Source organism: Pogona vitticeps, chromosome 7, assembly GCF_051106095.1.
Source record: "Pogona vitticeps strain Pit_001003342236 chromosome 7, PviZW2.1, whole genome shotgun sequence".
Classification (NCBI taxonomy): Eukaryota; Metazoa; Chordata; class Lepidosauria; order Squamata; family Agamidae; genus Pogona; species Pogona vitticeps.
The window spans coordinates 13,112,657-13,132,596 of record NC_135789.1 but is presented as its reverse complement, the minus strand read 5'-3'; the positions used below and the strand labels follow the sequence as shown (position 1 = coordinate 13,132,596).

The following is a 19,940-nucleotide window of genomic DNA, read 5'->3' as shown; positions in this document are numbered from 1 at the left end:
AAAAGAAGAGAGCTGATTTGCTTAGGAATCAATTGGGGGACATTTGTATTGACTACTACATCCCCCTCTCCATGGGGCTTCCCTTGGAGACTACAGTGGGTCATCCGGACGGGCAGCTGCGTGAGCCAATTGGATCACCACATTTCTGTCTCGTCTCCGCCTTCCCAGACCAGGCAGCCATCGTTCCTGAGAGAAAAGTGCCCGGGAGAGCCAAAGAGAGACAGAGATTATCTTCTACCGGGCTCCCTCTCACCTACAGGCTTTGGGACGACGACCCCCAGAATCCACCGACCAGCCACAGACCGAAAGAGTCTGAGGATCCCCACGCCCGGCCAGAGCGGGGGGCGGGGGACAGAAGACACCGTGTGGGGTGCCCACGCTTTCTTACCTGGGGGGCAGTCCGGGGCAGGGCTGCGGCAAGGCGGCGTGGGCCCCGGGGAAAGGCTGTGGGTGGGGGAGCCCGGGAGGCTCTCGCTGGAGGAGAGCGAGTGGTGGAGCCCCGAGGAGAAGCTGCGGCTGGTGTGAAGCACCGAGGAGGACGACTGCTTGGAGATCTTTTTGAAGAGGAACTTCCGCCTGGGAAGAGACGGGGTGTGGGGGGAGGAGAGTGGGGATGGAAACAAACACACGTTTTTGGAGAAAAGCAGCCACCCCACCTGCAGACAGGCAGGCAAAGCTCTGCATCTCCCCAGGTCTGGCATGAGGAGTTTCGGGGTGCAGGGGCGGCAGAGCCCCAAACTTTGCAGGAGATTGGGCCCCATCTGGTCCCGAGGTAGAGTGACTCCCCCCCCCCACTTCCCCGAGGCCACCTGCGCAGGGAGCCGCAGCCCACCTACCGGTCTTGGCTGTCTCGCTTCCGGCTCTTCTTGCTCCGACGGGCCATCCGCGTCTTGGAGCTGTTCTTGCGAGCCGGGCCCACCTTGATACTGGTGTTCTCTAAGGCGGTGGTCCTCAGGGCCACCTTGTTTCCGCTCTGCAACCAGGAAACGTCAAAACGGTGTGAGAGTCACTCCATTCAGACCGTGCCACCGCGCCCACCCACGCCACTGCGGGGGAGGACAGGGCTCCCAAGGAACCCAGCACTGGTTTGAGCAAGGTGGATGTACATCTGTGGACAACTTTTTAAGTTGTCTTGGAAGCTAAAAGGGGCCTGCAAATAAATTCAGTGCCATTAACCTTCTACAATGCTTTGGATTTTTTATTTTATTACTTCTCTTGTTTTACAGATTGTGGGTCAGTGAATCTGTGGATATGGATCCCACGGATAAGGGGGTCCGACTGTACTCTCAATTCGGAAAACCCAGAAAAGGGTGGCCGTAAGTCAGAGCGGACTTTGATGGCACACAACGATGATGGTGCTTAATGGCTATTCAGGTTTAATGGTGTTGTTTTAGTGTGTCGTTTGCTGTGTTTTTAATTTTGCTCATTCTAACATTGTGTCTCCCCTCTCGAATCCCCCCATGGGGGGGGGTAGGGGCAGAAAGCAAGCTATAAATGAGGCAGATAAAACGAATCGAGGAACCCCACCTTCAGCAGCAGCTCCACCACATCCATGTGCACAAGACCCAGGACGGACTCTCCGTTGACGTGGGTGATGAGGTCTCCCGCTTGCAGGCCGGCCTCCTGAGCGGGACTCCCGTCCTCCACGCTCTGCGGCCGGAAAAGGCATAAGTCGTGATGGTTTCCTCCAAAGCCACAATGAGCCAAGTAAACAACCCCTTCCCTTTCTGTTGTTGGGAACCGATCCGTCCACCCCCCCTGCCTTCTTTTCTCCAGGCTAAACATGCCCTGTTTTTCCCCTTCTTCTAGGGCTGGGTTTCCAGCTCCTTCATCCTCCTTCTTGCCCTCCTCTGAACTAAGCAGATCTGTCTTGATCTTGTGGCCGACAAGCTCTCTCTCCCCCACCTGGGCCGGAACTCCCCCCAAACTCACCCACACCATATGGTGCACCGTGTAGACGTCGCTGTCACCCATGTACACCCGGATGGCGCGCAGGGTGAAGCCGTACTTCTTGCCGGAGCTGTGGATGACGATGGGGGGCCGCAGGTGGGTCCCCCCGAGCAGGGAGTCCCGGCTGGGCGAGGAGTCGCGTGACGAGGGGTTGGAGGAGAGCGAGCGGGGCGAGATGGGGCTGACGAGAGCGCCCCCTCCCAAGTCATCTGCAAAGGCAAGAAGAAGTGAAGGATGGGGTCCCGATCCTGGGGGGAGGCTTAATATTAATATTTTGTGGATTTCCCTTTTAATTTTTAGATCGTGGATAAGTGAATCAGCGGATGCAGATCCCACAAAGAAGAGGGCGCCTACTGTCTGCCCTGCTTGACCGCCCCACCGACAGGCAACGTAAAAGTTTGTCTCTGGAAGCCATAAACGGGATCCCTTCCCAGTTCCTGTAGCCAGAAAGGGTTCCCTCTTCTCTTAGGCGAGGGGGACCCAGGAGGAGCCCCCGACCCACAGAGGGGAGGCAGAGGGGGTCCCGTCCCCCACCCACCTGAGCTGATGATCAGCGACAGGGCCGAGACCGACGCTGACTTGGGCACTCGACCGCCGGCAGAGATGCGCTGCTTGCCAGCGCTGTCCTTGGGCCGCCGCCCCCCGTCTGGCTCCGCCCCCCGTGGCATTGAGTTCTTGGTCCCGGTGCTGTTGCTCCGCAGGCGGACGCGATTCAAGCTGGCCAGGTCAGCTGAAGGGAAGGAAGGAGGGGGAAACAGCAGCTGGTTGGAGAAATCAGAGGGTTGGAAGACACCCCCCACCACCACACACAAAGAGGCCAGCGAGTCAACTCCCTCCCAATACAGTAGGATGTCCGGATCAGTGGGAGATGGGTTCCAAATCTCCCGTGGACACTGAAAACTGTGGACAATAGCAAACGCTATACATAGCATGCTAAGGCAGGGGAGAAACCCAGAAATATGTATTTTCATTGTGTATTACCAAAACTAGCCACCAGGGGGAGACAGAGAATATGCTATGTATCCATCAACAATAAATGTGGTCTCTCTCTCCCTCTAGTGGTCCGTTCTTGTCAATACATTGCAAAAATAAATATTTCTAGGTTTTGACATTTAAAGGCCGAGAAATAAACCGGAGGATACCGATCCCACAGATACGGTGTGTGTGTGTGTGTCCTACGGTCAGTTTGTGATAAGCCCACCCAAGAATGATGCAACGTCCCAAAGACCCATTTCTCCCACAGAACCCAGTCATGCCGGAAGAATTAGGGGTCTGCTCTAAGCGAGGGGACACCACTCCCCCAAAAGGTTTCCCTCCAAGTGGGGACCAGAGCGGGCAGATGTTGTCCGCTGTGGGTACGGGGCAGGAACAGAAACGTAACTACCTGGTTCTTCGAAGACCCACCCTATGCACCCTTCCCAGCAGCAGACACCACCCCCTGCGTACCCACCTGCCAGTGCCTTCCCAGGGGCCCTCGGGGTGGACGATGGTGGCGCGGGAGGCTCACAATCCCCGAGCACGAAGATGGGTCGCTCCCGCTTGGCCGGCCCCTTGGCGGGGCTCTCGTCCTCCGAGGAGAAGGCAAACCGGGGCATGGCCTCCAGGCTGCAGGTGCTGCTCAGGACCGCCGAGCCCCGGGCGCTGGTCTCCTGGCGGAAGGCATGGACGGTGGAGCCGCACGAGGTCCAGGCGCGGAGCCTGTGGGACAGATGAACGGACGGAGAGAGAGGTAGGGGTCAGCCTGGGAAGGGGGGAGCAGCCTCTTGGATGAGGGGCGGCCCTGCCCCTCCTTCCCTAAGAACCAGAGGTGGAGGGCTACCCCATGGAAACCTGTGGGGCTTGGCAGAGAAAGTGCATGAAGGGAAGTCCACCCTAACCCCACCCTCCGACCCATCGATGAATCAGTTTGAGGTCAGGGGGAGGGCCAATAAATCAATACATAAATCCATACATCTGAGATAAGTTCTAATAAGCAAACCCACCTGAGGTATGGAGGGTTTCTTATAAAGCAACCAATCAATAAGCAAGAACTAAGGATAACTTCCATGCAGTCAGAGAAGAAGGCCCACTGGCCTCTGATGCATGTAAACATGTCCGCTCACCTCGGAGTTTCCGGGCCGGCCGGCCGGCCCTTCTCTTCATCCCCAGAGCTGCGGTCGGTCCGGTCGTCCCTGTCTGAGGCAGAGACATTGAGGGCGGGCAGGTTGGCCAGGTGCTCCGAACTGCTGTATACCTGGATGGGGAGAAGCGGCTTGGTGAGCTTCAACCCCATATGCCTCCAGAACCCCGTTTTGGGTCAAAAAAAAGAAAGAAAGAAAAAGAAAAAAAAAGGAGGGGAAGTAGAAATCAGGGCCGGAGGGCAGGGCCAGTTAAAGTCTGGTTGTACCAATGTCTCCATGAGAACTATTGAGACTGTAAGTGCCAGTAGATGACATAAATAAATAAATAAATAAATAAATAAATAAATAAATAAATAAATAAATAAATAAATAAATGAATGAATGAATGAATGAATGAATGAATGAATGAATGAATGAATGAATGAATGAATGAATGAATGAGGTGGCCTATTCTGGGGAGAATTGACACTTGTTCTATGCTCTAAGTCTCCGTTCTTCTGCCTCCAGGCCAAGATTATTCCCTAATCCCCTCCCCGCCCAACAAACCTTGCTAAACCGGTGAGAGCAGGAGGAGAACTGCCGGATCTCCAGGCACGACTCCTCATCGTTCGTTTCCTCGTCCTCAGAGCCCAGGTGGCGGTAGCGCTCGGAGCGAGCTGGAAGGAGAGACCCGGTTGGGGGTGGACGGAAAAGGTGTCGCTCCCTCCAAGCCCACCAAAGAAAAGGGCTATACAGGAGGACCCCCGCGGATGCTGAAAACCATGGATTATAGTGAACGCTCTATATAGCATGGTCTCTGGGTCCCTCTAGTGGCCGGTTCCAGTAAGGACACCACGGAAATCAATTTCTTTAACAAACTCTACCCATGGTATCTTTTTCTCCCTCAAGTGGCCAGTTCTGCTAATTTTGCATTTAGAAATATCTATTTCTAAGAGTTTTCATTTTAACATTTTTTAGGGTGTTCAGACCCTGGGTCAGTGAACCAGCGGGTACCGATCCCGCGCATACGGAGAACCTCCTGCCTTATTGGTGTCCCTTCTCCCTGCCCTTCCTCTCGCAAATTCAGGGCGCTGTCCATGGTCCCCTGTCCCCTTTCCTCTCCCTAACAACCCCACCTGTGCGTCGGCCTGGCTCAGATCGAGCGAACGAGCGAGCCCGAGCGAGCCCGCTTACTTTCAAAGCTCAACGGGGCAGAGAGCCACCGTCTCCGGAGCCCGGCTCCGAGGCTTGTAACTACTAGACCACACTTCCTCTCCACAGCCCCCACGCCCAGGGCAGAGGAGCCTTACTGTCGAAATAGCTGGTGTCGTCTTCGGCCTCCAGTTGAGGGATGAATTCTGCTTTCTGCCGGAGAAGCCCGTTCCAGTCCAGGGTGCGGAAAAAGCTGTGCTGCTTCACCTCATGGGCGCCCCCTGGAGGGTGGAAGGAGACGGGATGGCCCCTCAAAGCTGGGTCTGAAGCCCCCCCCCCCGGTTACCTGACACCCCCCCCTCCCCATGGCCCCGGTCCCCTCCTTACCTGTGCCCAGTCTCTCCAGCGGGCAATGCCGGAGCAGGAGGGTGATCAAATCCTGGGCGTCTCCGGGGAGCGCCTCATCCCCTTCGGGCCACATGATTTCGTCTGAAACGAGGAAAGCAGAGCGCAGTGAGGAAGGCGGAAAAGCCCTCCCGCCCCCCCCCCTTCACATCCCATTCACTCGGGCATCCTGGGAATCAGCCTCCACTGATTCACTCCTCCACGGTCTGAAAATGTTAAAAGAAAAATCCTAGAAATATACATCGCTTCAAGGTGACATTACCGGAACCGGTCACGAGAGAGAGCCAGAGACTATGCTACGTAGAGCGTTTGATACTCAGATAGCATTTGCGATCATCCACGTGGTTCAGCATCCGCGGGAGGGCCCCCCCTCAGAGCCGATCCTCCAGGGATACAGGGGCCGTCCGGTCTCGCCAACACAAATTCGACTGTGGTTTTTCTTGCCAGTGTGAACGAGCCCTTTAAAGAGGATCCCCCGCCGAGAGACTGGGGGCGCCTGGCCCCCCGATTCCCCCTCCCTCCAGGACACCGGCACACTCACCGCTGATCACTTGGCCAAAGAGCTCTTCGGGGGTGTCGCCGAAGAAGGGGACGCAGCCCACCAGGAACTCGTAGAGGATGATGCCCATTGCCCACCAGTCCACCGGTTTGCCGTATCCTTGGTTCAGGATCACCTCTGGGGCAATGTACTCTGGGGTGCCGCAGACCTGGGAGGAGAGAAGGCAAGGCTCCACCCTGGTTCCCAGTCGAGGGACGGCCTCCGGCCCACCTCTCCCACCGCCCTTCTCGGGGGGGGGCCCTGCCGCCCACTCCACCTGCTTATCCACAAACTCCCGGGTGTCCTTCTCGATGTGGCCTTCGTAGAGGTTAGTGGTCATGTTCATCAGCCCGATCTTGGAGAGGCCGAAGTCGGTCAGCTTGATGTGGCCCATCGACGTGATCAGCAAACTGTCGGGAGAAAAGGAACCGTGGAGAACACTCCGTCCCCAGCTGTCTTTGGGAGAGGAAATTCCGTATTTGCACCTTATATATTACCAGAATTGGCCCCTAGAAGGCGCCAGAGACGACACTATGCACATGGTGATGTCTCTAGGCCTCCCTCTGGTGGCCAGTCCTGGTAAATACCTCCTACAAATACTTTTTCTCCCCCACCCCCTAATATTTTCAAGCTGCGAATAAGCAAAACAGCAGATATGGGGGGTTTACTGCGCAAGTATTGGGAGAGAAAGCTCACACATGGAAATAAAAGGGCCAAGGCATTGATGAGATTCCAGACGCTGGCCAATAGGTGCTGATTCAAACCCCATCCCTGCCTCCTTACTTGTCTGGCTTGAGGTCCCTGTGCACGATGCCGTAATTGTGGAGGTACTCCAGGGCCAGCACCGTCTCTGCAAAGTACATCCGGGCCATGTCCACCGGCAAGGGGCCCATGTTCTTCAGGAGGGTGGCGCAGTCCCCACCTGCCAAGAAAGCGAGGGACCGACAAGAGGGTGGGCTCTCGGGCTTCTTCCCACCCTTGGCCTCCTCCTCCACGTGGGGGCGGCTCCAGCTTCTGAGCGTCTCCCAGCCTTGGAAGCGTGGTGGACGGGAGGGCCGCTCTGGGGGGAGAAGAGCCAGGGTCCCACCCCCAGCATAGGCCTCGAGCCAACCTTTTAATCCTCATCATCCTCTCGGAAGGGCCGAGCGGGAAGGGACCCTGGCGATCATCCGGTCCAGCCCCTCCTCTGGCTCCGTGGCCGCAGCCCACGTGATCTCTCACCTTCCACGTATTCCATCACCAGGCAGAGGTGGCGCCGGGTCTCAAACGAGCAGAACATGCCCACCACGAAGGGGTTTTCGGCGAAGGTGAGGATGTCCCGCTCGACAAAGACCTGCTGGATCTGGTTCCGGAGCACCAGGTTCTGCTTGTTGATCTTCTTGATGGCGAAGCGCTGGCGGGTCTCCTTGTGGCGCACCAAGTAGACGGCCCTGAAAGAGGAGAGAGTCGTTGTCAGCTCAGGGTGGGACTCAACGTAGCTGGCGAAGGGAAAAGCAGCCTTGGGGGAACCTTTTCCCAGAATCCTCCCTCCGGCACAGGGGATTCTGGGGACTGTAATCCATGATACAGGAGGGCCCACATATCCAGATAGCTTCCAAGCCGTCTCCCCCTCGCAGATACGGAACAACGTGGATGATAGCAAACACTATTTTAATAGGGAACACAGTCCATCGCATGGTCTCTGGCTCCCTCTGGTGGTCCATTCTGGTGACTTCACCTTTAGAAATACTGTATAGATTTCTAGGACTTTTCTTTATGTTTAATATTTTCAGGCCACAGATAAAGGGAATCCGCAGATACCGATCCCATGGATAAGGGGGTCTTACTGTATATTGTTATTGAAGAGTTTCCATACTAAGAAGAAAAAGACATCCTTAAGACCGGCGAAATTTCAGCCACTCGCCCACCACGCTCACCCATAGGCGCCGTTGCTGATCAGCTTGATGGTTTCGAAATCGCCCTCGCAGGGTTTTCTCCGAGAGACAGGGGCTGGGGACTGAACGGAAGAGCAGGGGGGTGGGGGGCAGGCAGGAGAAAGAAACTTATGATCGGTATTGACCCTCATTTGCTCCTTCTTGGCCACATCTGGTATTGGCCAAAAAGTGAACCTCCGATATTAAAATGAACAAAAATCCCCAGATGTCCAAGCTCCCTGCAGATACTGGAAAACGTGGATTATATACCTGGATGCGGAGAAGCGGCTTGGTGAGCTTCAACCCCACATGCCTCCAGAACCCCGTTTTGGGTCAAAAAAAAAAAAGGAGGGGAAGTAGAAGTCAGGGCCAGAGGGCAGGGCCGGTTAAAGTCTGAGATCTATAATGTGGCTTCCTCTAGCGGCTAGTCCTGGTAATGATGCCATTGGAACTATATATTTCAGGGGGTTTTCTTTTAATATTTTAAAGACTGTGGATAAGTGAATCAGGAGATACTGATTCCGCTCATAAGGGGGTCCTACTGTACACTGTTATTGAAGAGGGTGTTTTTTTTGTTTTGTTTTGTTTTTGCAATACGACGTCGGTTTCTGGGGCAGAGGAGAACCCTTATTTACTGGTTTGAGGTTTTCTTTAGAGAAAAAAAGGGGGCAGGACATCCATACATCCAAGGCTTTTTGGGTCGCTAGACGTTGGTTCCGACTTGAGCACAGAACCGTCCCCTCGGCGCCTTGTACGGCCATTCAAGGGGATGGGAAAGGGGACTGGATCTCACCTCAGGCACCTCCTCGGGCTGTTCGGGCCCAGTGGGGGAGCTCCGGCCGGCCTCGTCCAGTTGCCCAATTTCTGGGGGAAGCAAGAGAAACAGCTGTCAAGGGCGGGGTGGGGGGTGGCCAGAATCTGGGGCTACCTTCCCACCCCCAAGCTTGGAGGCCCTCCTTTCAGGGAGAAAAAAACTCCAGATAGTTCCTCTGAATACCAGAAGTCAGGAGAAAGGTGGCATATAATTATTTTAAATAAATATCCCCCCCACCTTTCTTGACCTTCCCACTAGGAAGGATGGCCCTTTCGGATACCAGAAAATCTGAAGAGACTCCCTTGAGCCCCACTGGGGTCCTTCTCCTGGTGGCCGAGACCTCCGGCAGAAAGAAGGGCTTCCACCCGCCTTCCATTGGAGGCCCTTCCTGACTGGAAATGCAAGGATGTCATCGGGAGCCCCTCATCTTACACCGGAGCAGGGGCTGCAGGTCTTCTCAACCCCAGACGTTTCCGGGGCCCTCCTCCAGCACGGCTGCCTTCCTCACCCTCCAGCGGGTCCTTGGCCAGCCCAAGCTGGCTGATGATGTAGCGCGGGATGTCCGTCTTGATCCCTCGTCCCTCCTTGGCTTGGCCCTCGGCCGCCTCCAGGAGGTGGTAGAACTCCTCGGGGTCAAACTCCTATAGGGACGGAGGAAAGCCGCCACGGGGTGAGAAGGCAGGGCGTGGGGGAAACATGGGAGCCTCTGCTTTTCTGAGGTGCATCACAATCCTTCTGTGTCACTCCTGGGGGGTTTTCCTACAGGGCGATGCCAGACGCCCCCTCTCATCGTGCAGATACAGCTCTGCAATGTCTTGGGAGAAAAGGGCTCCTCCTTCCGGGGTCCTTAGGGTGGGAGGCTGACTGTCTTTCACTTGCCATCCCCTGTAGGTCCAGACCCATCGGCTCAGCCCTTACCAGGCACTCCAGCAGCCGAGCAGGCCGGGAGATGATGATCAGGATTTTCCGGACCAGCTGCTCCACGAAGCGTACCTCCTCGCTCTCCGAGCGCTCCTGAGCCTGTCGAAAGAGAGGAGAGTGGGATGAGAGAGGATCGCGGGGGGGGGGGGGAGCCGGCCAGGGTGGGGGCAAAGAACGGCCTAGGCACTCACGTCCCGCAGCATCTTCTCCAGCTTCTCCTGCAGTTCCAAGAAGTAGCGGGAGGTCACAAGCGCCCCCTGCGACTTTGACAAGCAGTCCCGGGCCAGCTCGATGATTTGGTGGTGGATGAAGCCCAAAACCCCGTCGGCCAAGGGGAGGGTGCTGCTTGGCGAGAACGCGGCGATGGTCTCAGCCAGGCGCTCCTCCATCTGTGCCGTGGCCTGCGGAGAAGGGGCAGAGCATTACCGTGGGGGGGATCCCAAGGAAGAGGCAGAGCCATGGGGCCCTCCCTCCTCCTCCCATGGGTCTCCTTAGACGGTCCCTCACCTTCGGGAAGCGCTCCTTGTACACATGGTTCATCATCACCACCTCATTATCGAAGGTCCCGCTCGTCCGGCCGGGGCTGCAAGAGAAGGAGGCCAGATGACACCCACCGGCTCGGAGCCTGGCTCCTGGACCGGGTCACGAGAGGGAGGGCCAGCCGGGCTCAAAAACCAGACACGTCCCCGAGGCGCTCTCGCGGCCGCCTGATGTGGCCCGGCCATGGCCAGCCCCACGTCTGCACACCCCACGGGGACGCCACATGCAGCGGCTATCTGGTGTCATAGAGAAGAGAAGGTGAGGGCCTGGGTGGAGGTCAGGATTGGACCCGCTCTGTTCTGGGGCCCTTTAGGTGGGGTGCATTTCAGAAGGGGGCCAGGGGTATAGCCTGCACACGGTTGAATTGAACTAGAATCCAGTTCCCAAACCAGAAGAGGCACCACACCGCTGGCCGTACCCTCCTCTCTAGGGTGAGCAGAGCTTCCGGTCCCTTCCGGTCCCAGAGGATTCCCCTCCCCACCGCCCGTTCACCCAGCCAGCCCTGCCGCTGAACTGTATCTGTGATTCCTCCGAAAGAAACTTGGCAGAGGGAAGGCCAGGCTTCTTATCCTTTTATGTGACCTGGAGTGACCCCCCTCGGAGTCTTAATCCCATATCTGAACACGCTCGGAGGGTGTGTCGGGAGGGGGGTGGAATGACGGTGACAAAGACCAGCTCAGCAGAGGCTAGCGAACGGGGATGGGGTTTGAGGCCGGAGCCAAAGAGAAAAACGACTGACCCTGTTTGCCGATCATAAACCAGGAGGGTCAGAACTCAGAATAAAAAAAGAAATCCCCCCCCCAAAAAAACCATTCATTCCTGTGCTTATTTTAAACCAGTGTGACTCCAGTAAAATAAACTCTTTTCCCTACCCTGTCCATTAGCATGTCTTCCCACTGCGCTGCTCTTTTTAAAAAGAAAACAGGGTTGCTAGGAAAAACTGTCTCCGTGGTGGATCGGTTCCAAGCCCCCTTGCGGATGCTGGAAATAGGTGGATAATCCTGAGTGCTAAACACAGTGTGGTCTATGGCTCCCTCCAGTGGCCAGTTCTGGCAATGTCACCCTTAGAAATATACATTTCTAGGATTTTTTTTCTTTTAAATATTTTTACTATTTTCAGAATCGGAAAATATTTTAAATAAGGGGGTCTTTACCATACCTCAAGCTCCGGGACCGAGGGCGGAAGTACGGCGAGCGGCGCCCATCCTCTCCCGCCACGCTCTCCGTGCTCCGGAAGTGCTTGGAGAGGAAGTGAAGCTCGTCCGGCGTGGGCTGGTAGGGCAGCTGATGGAGCCGCTCCTGCGAGGAGGAGGAGGAGGACTAGCAAAAAGAGGGGAAGAGGAAGTCAGAGGGTGCCCGACGGTCCATCCATCCCGGATTTCACCCTCTTCCTTCATAAAGTCCGGACGCTTTACTCAGAAAACCCAGATTCCTCGGAAGAAATGAGGTGACGGGAACAAGTAAAACAAGAAGTCAGAGCGGCTTCCTTAATTTGCTTGTCTCCAGATGGGCATACACACTCCATACGACGGCTACCAGCTATGCTGTAGCCGACCGGGCCTGGTCCTTCCGGCCGGCTACAGCGTATGGCTCCGTCCTGACCCCAAAAAACTGCCATAAGCTCCCGGGGAAGGGTGGGTTTCCCCATGTCCTCTATGTATCCTTAAGAAGTAGCAAGAGGGGTTGGATCCTGAAATGGCCCAAACCCCCACTGCCATTCTTTGATGGCAAAGAATGCAGAAGCGCCCCGGCAGCAGATTAAAAAAAAAAACAAGCTTAAGGGAGCCAGATGGATCGGTCCGCACATCAGACAGAGCCAGCCAGAACTCGAACCCAGAGCCGGGAATCACAGCATCGGGAGACTTACCGAGACGGTGGAGCTGGGCGTATTGGTCCCATAACCGGAGGAAGGGAGCGAAGCCAGCGACCATCTTCGGCCGTCAGCCCTGCAAGGAGCGGAGTAAAGGTTAGGCCTGCGAGGCGGGCCGATCCTGGGAGGAGGCAGGCCCTACACGGCAACATCGAAAGCACACCTAACACAAAGCGGGGACTCGGGAACAGCTTTCTCTTTCCTTCCGGCAGGTTGATCTTCTTCAAACCTTCAAACCCCTCAATTTCGGGGCGACCCCCCCTCCCTGAGCCGCTGATAAGTTATCTTCCCAGATTTAAATCTCTGCCAGCCGTTCTCCAAGAGGGGCTCTTTTCAGGGCAGAACGGCCGCGATTCTCAGCTCAAGAGACACAGCTGCCCCTCGCATTTACCTGTCGGTCCGAGGCGCATGGCTGAGGCGGACGGGCCAAGCAGGAGAGGCAGCCAAGGATGAGAGAGAAGAACGAGCGGGGGAAAGAAGAGGAGAAAGTGAGCATAGCCGGCCCCCAGACTCAAGGGACCACCCCCCAAAGAGCCCGTAACACAAGGAATAAAGCAGGACCCCCATATCCGCAGGATCCATATCTGCGGACTGAACAGATTTGAAAATATTAAAAGAAAAAAAAAACTAGAAATACTGTATGTATTTTCATGATGAAAAGTTACCAGAACTGGCCACTTGAGGGAGGCAGAGACCAAAATACAGTAGGTATTCTTGCTGCCATGGCATGGTCTCTGGTTCCCTCTAATGGCCAGTTTTGGTAATACATGGCAGAAATGCATATTTCTGGAATTTTTTTCTTTTACACTGGTGCCTCACATGACGACGTTAATTCGTTCCGCAAAAATCGCTGTCGAACGAAAACGTCATGCGATTTTAAAAAGCCCATAGAAACACATTAAAACCCAATTAATGCGTTCCTATGGGCTTAAAACTCACAGTCCAGCGAAGATTCTCCATAGCGCGGCCATTTTCGCTGCCCATGCAGCGAGGAATCCGTGCCAGAAAACAGCGGGCGGCCACGTTTTTCACTCTGCGGCCATTTTGAAACCGCCAATCAGCTGGCCGAAAATCGTCACTTTGCGATGATCGGTTCCCGAAACAGGGAACCGATCATCGCAAAGTGAAACTCCCCCATACGGAATATCATTTTGCGATCACTTTTGCGATGGCAAAATCTTCAAAATAATGCGATTTCGTCATCAAACGGAGCACTCGTAAAGCGAGGCACCACTGTACTATGTTATGTACAGTGTTTGCGATTATTGGCAGTTTTCAGCACCCATGGGGAGGCTCGGAACCGTCCCCTGCAGATACGTGGGGTCCCATTGCCATTTTGTTCCATTTGCTAAAACAATTTTAGAATTTCACATCAGATGAAACAATGACAAGAAGGAACCGATGTGTCATGTTTGAGTGTCTGTTTTTAAAACCGGTATACGGTGTGAAGGAGCAAGTCCGGGCGGAAGCGAAGCGAAAGGAAACAGTTCGGGAAGCCGTGTCTGGATCAGTCAGCCGTGTCTGGATTGCCCCTTACCTGCGGGCGAAAGGAAAACTGGCCGAAGCTCCCGTAGAGAAGGTGCGAGGGCTGTCAATCGGGCTGTTGCTGGCTACCCGGGGAAGAAACAAAGGAAGGTGTTAGTTCAACAGGTGCGGAAGAAGAGTGGTACAGTAGGACCCCCGTATCTGCGGGATCAGTATTCACAGTCTGAAAATATTAAAAATATCAAAAGAAAAGAGCTAGAAATACATATTTTCATCATGTATTACCAGGATTGGCCACTAGAGGGACGCAGAGACCAAACTACATAGTGTGGTTTCTGGCTCCCTCTTGTGGCCAGTTCTGACAAATGCATGGTGAAAATCTCTCTCACACACTATGCTATGGATAGTGTTTCCTATTATCCACAGTTTTCAGCAGGGATGGATGTCCTGCTATACTTTCTTTTTCCGTTCTGCTATCCGCCTCTGCTGCTCCAACCTTTGTTTGTTCCACTGGTAGGTGGTGGGGAGAAGGCAGCCGCAGGCGGAAGTGAATCCCCTACTGAACAGGGGTTCGAAAGTCTTGAATTTGAAAAGGAATCCCCAGCAGAAAAGTCAACCATCTCTGTTGCTCCTCTGGGGAGGCAGGAAAAGTCCAGCACTTTGCAAGCGATAGGGTGGGGGCTTCCTCCCTCTCCCCCAACCGCTTCCCCTCGCACCCGGCTCCCTCGCATCTGGCTCCGGCCGTACCTGTGGGCACTGAGAGAGGGGACAGCGGGCGGGAAAGGGTGGGCGACGGGGTTCCCACCACCAGGCTCTTCCGGTTGCTACTCCGGCAGCTGCAAAAGAGGAAAGACAGCTGGTGTTACATGATGGAAAATGAGATTTCCCAGGGCAACCCCCTCCACACCATTTGGGGGGACTAACCTGAACCCCAGAAGCTCAGGGGGAAAAAGGTGCTTTTTTGGGGGGGGGGGAAACCTTGCACCGGTTGCTTCCAACCACCCACCCAAGCCTGAAGGCTCGGCAGGGCCTCAAAATAAAATGCAGCATGGAAGCAAAGCCCGCAAGTAACTAGTCCTCGGTCTTGTAGCACATCCGTAGCTCAGATACCAAGAAAACAGGACAGAGAGAAATACAGTCAGACTCACTTATCCGTGGGATCAGTAGCCACTGATTCACTGACAAAATATTTTAAATATTCAAAGAAAACTCCTAGAAATTCAGTAGGGCCCAGTATCCACGGGACCAGTATCCACTGATTTAAAAATAAAACAAGGGAAAACCTAGAAATATGTATTTGTAAAGATGACATTAACAGAATTGGCCACTCAAGGGAGCCGGAGAACATGCTAGGTCTAGCAAATGGCTATAAAAATAGTTTTCTATCATCCACATTTTTCAGCATCTGCGGGGACGGCTTGGAACCGTTCCTAGTTGGATAGTGGAGTGTTACGGTATTAAGAAAGACAACTCATGCCCAGTTATATAAAGTGTCTCTGGTTGGAAACAATTCTCAGTCCCAATGGGTCTTTCATGGAATGAAGGGTCGACCAAAAGTCTCTGCAAACTGCATAATGGAAATAGACACGCATGGATGATGACAGCTGTCCAGGGATAAGGAAGCCCTGGGATAAAAGGCAGGCACCCTGACAGGACGCCAGTTAAAAATAGCGCCATGCAAAGCTGTCCGTGAACTCCTTCGGGCGCCTCCCGCTCTGGCTCCGAAGGGCCTGGCTGACCTCAGAGTTTTGCAAACGTCTCCCAGCAGTGAGACCTGAGGTTTTTCTGAAAGAGGCACCACCAGCCCACAGCAAAAGGGAAATGCCCCGCAGGGCGAAAATAAAGTAAAATTGGCAGAGCGTTGATTTCCAACTTTGAGATGACCAATGTTTCGGCCTGCGATCCCATACATGCGGTCACTTTGAACGGCTCCATTTCTTTGGCAAACCCAACGATTTAGCAGGAGCACCTGATAGGAATGCGGTGGGGTGTGGGTTTTTGTGGGGGAAGGGGGCTTTGTTGGACTACAAACCCCATAATCCACAACTCTGGGAGTTCTAGGGGACAGACGCCTAAGAGCTGTGGCTCACCTGGGAGAACGGCCTCAGCTAGAAGGCTTTTGAGGCCAAGCTCACTTCCTGTTCAGAAAGGAAGGAACGAGGGAAGGAAAGACAGACAGACAGACTCGGCAAGGACAAGAAACACAACAGAGACACTCTCTGTGTGTTGTAGGCATACTGTGGAAGGACTATATTGTCAAACACATTCTTCCACACTGCCCTTGTGTTATTTCTGTGGCATTCTTTTCAACTCAGATGTTTGACATTTTTCTGTGCTGCTCTGTATGTGTGCGCGTGTGTGTCCTTTTTAAAATACCCCTTCACCCAAACAAAGAAACTCTTCAAAATAAACCAAGCCGGAGCTTTTAATGTCTTTCCTAGGAAAAGCAGACCGGGGGGGGCGTGCCTGAACCCCTCAAAATAGAGGAACAACCCCTGTGTTTCGCAGTTTCTTTTCGGTTTCAAAACTGGGGGGGGGGGGGGGAGGTGATGCTGCTGTTTCAGGAAAAAGTAGTTTCCATTTTGGGAGGATGACACCCAGGCGCCCCTTGCGGGGGGGGGGCCACCAAGGGCCGTGGGTGCCAGGCGCCATAGCCTAGAAATGGAATTTCTTACATTTAAGTGTCTTGTGACTCCTCAAGGACCGAGAAATTTTCCTCGGCTGAAGCTTCCGCATCTCCCGAGTTTAATCTGCACACATGCCAACTTTGAAGTTCTTCCCGCAAGGTTTCCAATTTATAATTCAGCTTAAAAGTGAGATGTAATCTTAAAGGGAAAGGGTTTTTGTGTTGGAACAGCCGTCTAGGACGATTTGTGAGCGGAATCGGTTCAAGGAGGCGCCTCCAGTCTGAGAGGAAGACTTGTACAAAAGGCTTTGCTGGGTTTCTAGATTTAGCTGCTCCCTCGACATTTCCCCTGCTACTTCTGCTCCAAAGTTATCTTGGGTGCGTCGAATCTGGGATTTGTAGACCCTAGGAGACCGGCTGGTTTGGAAAAAAGCTTGGTTGAAATGGGGTTTTTATGGGGTCCAAACACAGCAGGCGGAGGGGGAGAGACCCCACGTTTGTGTTAGAGCAAAGGCAGTTTCACTCCAGGTCCCCAGATGCTTTTTGGATGAGAACGCCCAGAATCCTGGACCACAGCCCATGGGGAATTTTGAGAAACCGTAGGCCAGCAACAGGGATGGAACCAGCCACGGGGAAGGTCTTTTGCTGAAGGCCCCGAGTTCAAACTCCACAAGGTCCAGCCGGGGAAAAGAGGGACCTGCACCCCATAAGCCCGAGCTGGCCCCAGGCTCGGTCTCCCATAAGGCCAGGTCTCCTGATGATCTGGGAAGCCTCAGTATGTCTTTCCACAAACTTGGGAGGAACAATTTAGGAGCTTTAGCAAGCAGTTTGCAAAACAAGCTTTCTCTCTCTCCCCCCCCCCCCCCTTTTCATCCTGGCTCCACCGACTCGGTTACATCACCAGGCAAAGAGGGTGCTGCGCGGCCAGCCACGGTCACCCTCCCTTCCTCCTGGTGCCGGCAAGCGCCTTATGTAACCGGCATCAGGGCTCAGGGATGCGAGGAAGCAGCAGGCGGGAGGGGGAGCCGAGGGCGCTCCAACATCTGTGGATAGACAGGAGAGGGTGGGGGTGGCGGAAATCAAGTGCCGTTATGCTTTCCTTCGGCCTGCCCTCCCCACAGCTGAACCGTTTCCGAGCTGCCAGCAAACAGGAAGTGGTGAGTCTTCCTCTCGTGCTGATGGCGCCTCCTTGATCCGATTCGCTCACAAATCATCCTACACTGTGGTTCTAATACAGGCACCCTGCCTTGAGGAGCTGCCCTACACCCCATACAGGTCCCCCCTCCAAGGGATGGAGGGAGTCCTGGCGAAGAGGCAAAACTGGGAGTCAGGATCCCCCCCCCAAAGAGTCTGCAAACTGTCACCGCAGATTAATCAGCCTAGGTTTGCAGATGGTTCAGTGGCAGGGCACGGGTTTTTAATCACGGAGAGGAAATGTCCAGGAGTGACGCAGAAGGGTTAAGGTCAACGTTCTTAACTCTTTGCAGTTATTTTGGGTCTCCTGCATTACCCTCTTAGGGAAGAAAGCTGGGCGGGATTAAAGAACAGCCCTGTTATAGTATATTAAATATACGTAATACTTACAGTACTTTGTTTTTAAAATATTTGTATACATCCTGCATTTAAAAAGTAAATAAAAGTAAAGAAATAATTGCCCCCAGTAGCAAAGTAGGAATTCACAACACAGATGGTTTAAAAGGAGAGTTAAAACAAAAGTTGGTGGATCCTCCTTATTCCACACCAGTCTACCTCTGGGAATCGGGGTGTGTATGTGAGGGTGTTAAACAGCCTTTGGATTCTGCCCTGGGGAGTTGGCAAGGGACAAGGATATCTGGATCCAGCCCTCTTAAGATTAGATAACTCCATGCCAGAGCATTTATGAGCCATAAAAGAAAAGCTGACGTCTCTTTAAAAGAGGAAAGAGCTCCCATCTGCTTGTGAAGGAAAGAAGGATAATGGAATCACCAGAAGTTTTAAAAAATGGACTCCGGAACAAGGAGGGGACCCATCCTGCACGGTTCCAGAGAGGCCGTTCTCATAAGAATCAAGATCTCTTCCAGCAGGATCAGATCAAAGTCAGTGTGATTCGGCATGAACTTTCTCAAAGGAAAACCACCACCACAACCCCAGAGGAGGTGCACTCCGGGTCCCATGTTCCCCCACCAGTGGTGCACAAAAACACACCCAAGGGGGGGTTAAGATCCACAGCTCCTCCTGACCAGCGGCCGGGGATGGCTCCTGCTGTACAGTTCAAGCTTCAATAGGTGACATACCCCCCTTCAGATTCTAGGATTAGGAAAAGGTGTTTTTAAAAAATCCCTCCTGGTCCATTTCCTCTGCCTGAGCCATGCCTAATTTCAGATGCCTCCATCAACAAAAAACAAACAAACAAACAAACAAAAACCCCAACACAAATAAACCAACCACACAACATTACTTGCTTTTTTAAAACGAGCTAAAAAGACCCCAGATTTTTCCTTGCCGAAAAGTTTCTCCAAACCCGTCTTCTATTTTGCTTCTCGCTAAAAGACACTTGATCCAAACCGTCTGAAATCGAATTAATGGGCCGACGGGTTGACAAGGAAGGGTCGTCCCGGGAGGTAGAAAAAATATAACATTCTTTATTTCAGCGTGAAAACGCCCAACGCATTTTGGGTCCATCCACCCTATTTAAGGTCTGTTATTACCTCCCCAAAAATGCAGTTTACAACATGACAACTTATTGGGCCCCGAATCCTCACATTTCCAGAGAGAAACGGGGCAGTAACAAATACAGTACAAGTAAATAAATAAAGAAGGAAACTACAGTAAATGTCTTATTTGAATTTATAATGTTAGTCTACATTAAATAGATCCATGTATACACCCCCCACCCACCCACCCAACCTGATTAGGGAAGTCCAGCTGGTAATATCATAGGCACATTTTCATCCCCTCACCCTCATCACTCTCCTTCCAGTTTTCCACATTTTATTTTCGCTTCATTGTCTGTCTCCCAGCACCCGATTTAACATTCACAAAGTCCCTATTGTTCTGTCATTTTAAAAGCAATTATGAGGAACAGAAAAAAAATTGAGGCTGGTCTTCAGAGAAAAAGAAAAAAAGAGGATCTTACTTTTTAAGGACAGTGAGCCCATCCAGAAAAACAAATTTCCAGCAACCTGTTACTCTTTTAAATAGAAGAAATGGGGGAAACGATGAATAATATCTCTAATGTTGGGGTGGGGTTTACCTTGTTAGCTCAAGGAGAGCAATGTGTACATCTTTGCTTAGACTCTGCTTGCACTCTTATTTTTCTTATTATATTTGCATCTCATGTCATCCCAATTAAAAACGGTGCTCACGATACTGAACCATCCTCACCCGGAACATAAATGCTCCCCGTTACAGTAAATTTTTTTTGTCCAATCGGTCTGAACAGATTATGCCCTAATCCAGGCAGGTCCCACTGCCAAAACACCATTAAAGCCCATAACGGGTCCAAAGCCTTTTTAAAAGTACAGTACCGAGAACACAACTCTTGGGGCTAGGAGCCGGGCTACTGCTTGGGAGCTAAAAGGGGACTGCCCCTTGGCTGCCCATCCTGAAGGCCTTCTCCCCAACACGTTCATGTCTGGCCTGGTTCGG

General features: G+C 53.2%; 1 protein-coding gene across 6 annotated transcripts in view; it reads right to left on the bottom strand.

Annotated features, from left to right (window-relative positions):
* MAST3 (microtubule associated serine/threonine kinase 3) overlaps positions 1-19,940 on the bottom strand; it is a 91,302-nt gene that overhangs the window by 3,092 nt on the left and 68,270 nt on the right. For 5 of the 6 annotated variants that reach the window (XM_020781017.3, XM_072977901.2, XM_078379029.1 and 2 more), the window contains 25 exons: positions 14,435-14,523; positions 13,740-13,812; positions 12,594-12,614; positions 12,200-12,278; positions 11,492-11,652; positions 10,300-10,375; positions 9,984-10,193; positions 9,790-9,891; positions 9,380-9,512; positions 8,851-8,921; positions 8,061-8,140; positions 7,366-7,574; positions 6,928-7,066; positions 6,422-6,554; positions 6,148-6,313; positions 5,589-5,690; positions 5,360-5,482; positions 4,617-4,726; positions 4,053-4,183; positions 3,401-3,648; positions 2,489-2,680; positions 1,933-2,159; positions 1,528-1,650; positions 837-973; positions 389-576 (listed from right to left, as the gene is read on the bottom strand). In XM_020781017.3, the coding sequence (XP_020636676.3) occupies positions 389-576; positions 837-973; positions 1,528-1,650; positions 1,933-2,159; positions 2,489-2,680; positions 3,401-3,648; positions 4,053-4,183; positions 4,617-4,726; positions 5,360-5,482; positions 5,589-5,690; positions 6,148-6,313; positions 6,422-6,554; positions 6,928-7,066; positions 7,366-7,574; positions 8,061-8,140; positions 8,851-8,921; positions 9,380-9,512; positions 9,790-9,891; positions 9,984-10,193; positions 10,300-10,375; positions 11,492-11,652; positions 12,200-12,278; positions 12,594-12,614; positions 13,740-13,812; positions 14,435-14,523 (3,323 nt within the window). The remainder of the gene's footprint in view (positions 1-388; positions 577-836; positions 974-1,527; positions 1,651-1,932; positions 2,160-2,488; positions 2,681-3,400; positions 3,649-4,052; positions 4,184-4,616; positions 4,727-5,359; positions 5,483-5,588; positions 5,691-6,147; positions 6,314-6,421; positions 6,555-6,927; positions 7,067-7,365; positions 7,575-8,060; positions 8,141-8,850; positions 8,922-9,379; positions 9,513-9,789; positions 9,892-9,983; positions 10,194-10,299; positions 10,376-11,491; positions 11,653-12,199; positions 12,279-12,593; positions 12,615-13,739; positions 13,813-14,434; positions 14,524-19,940) is intronic. The other variant, XM_072977899.2, reaches the window with a different exon arrangement.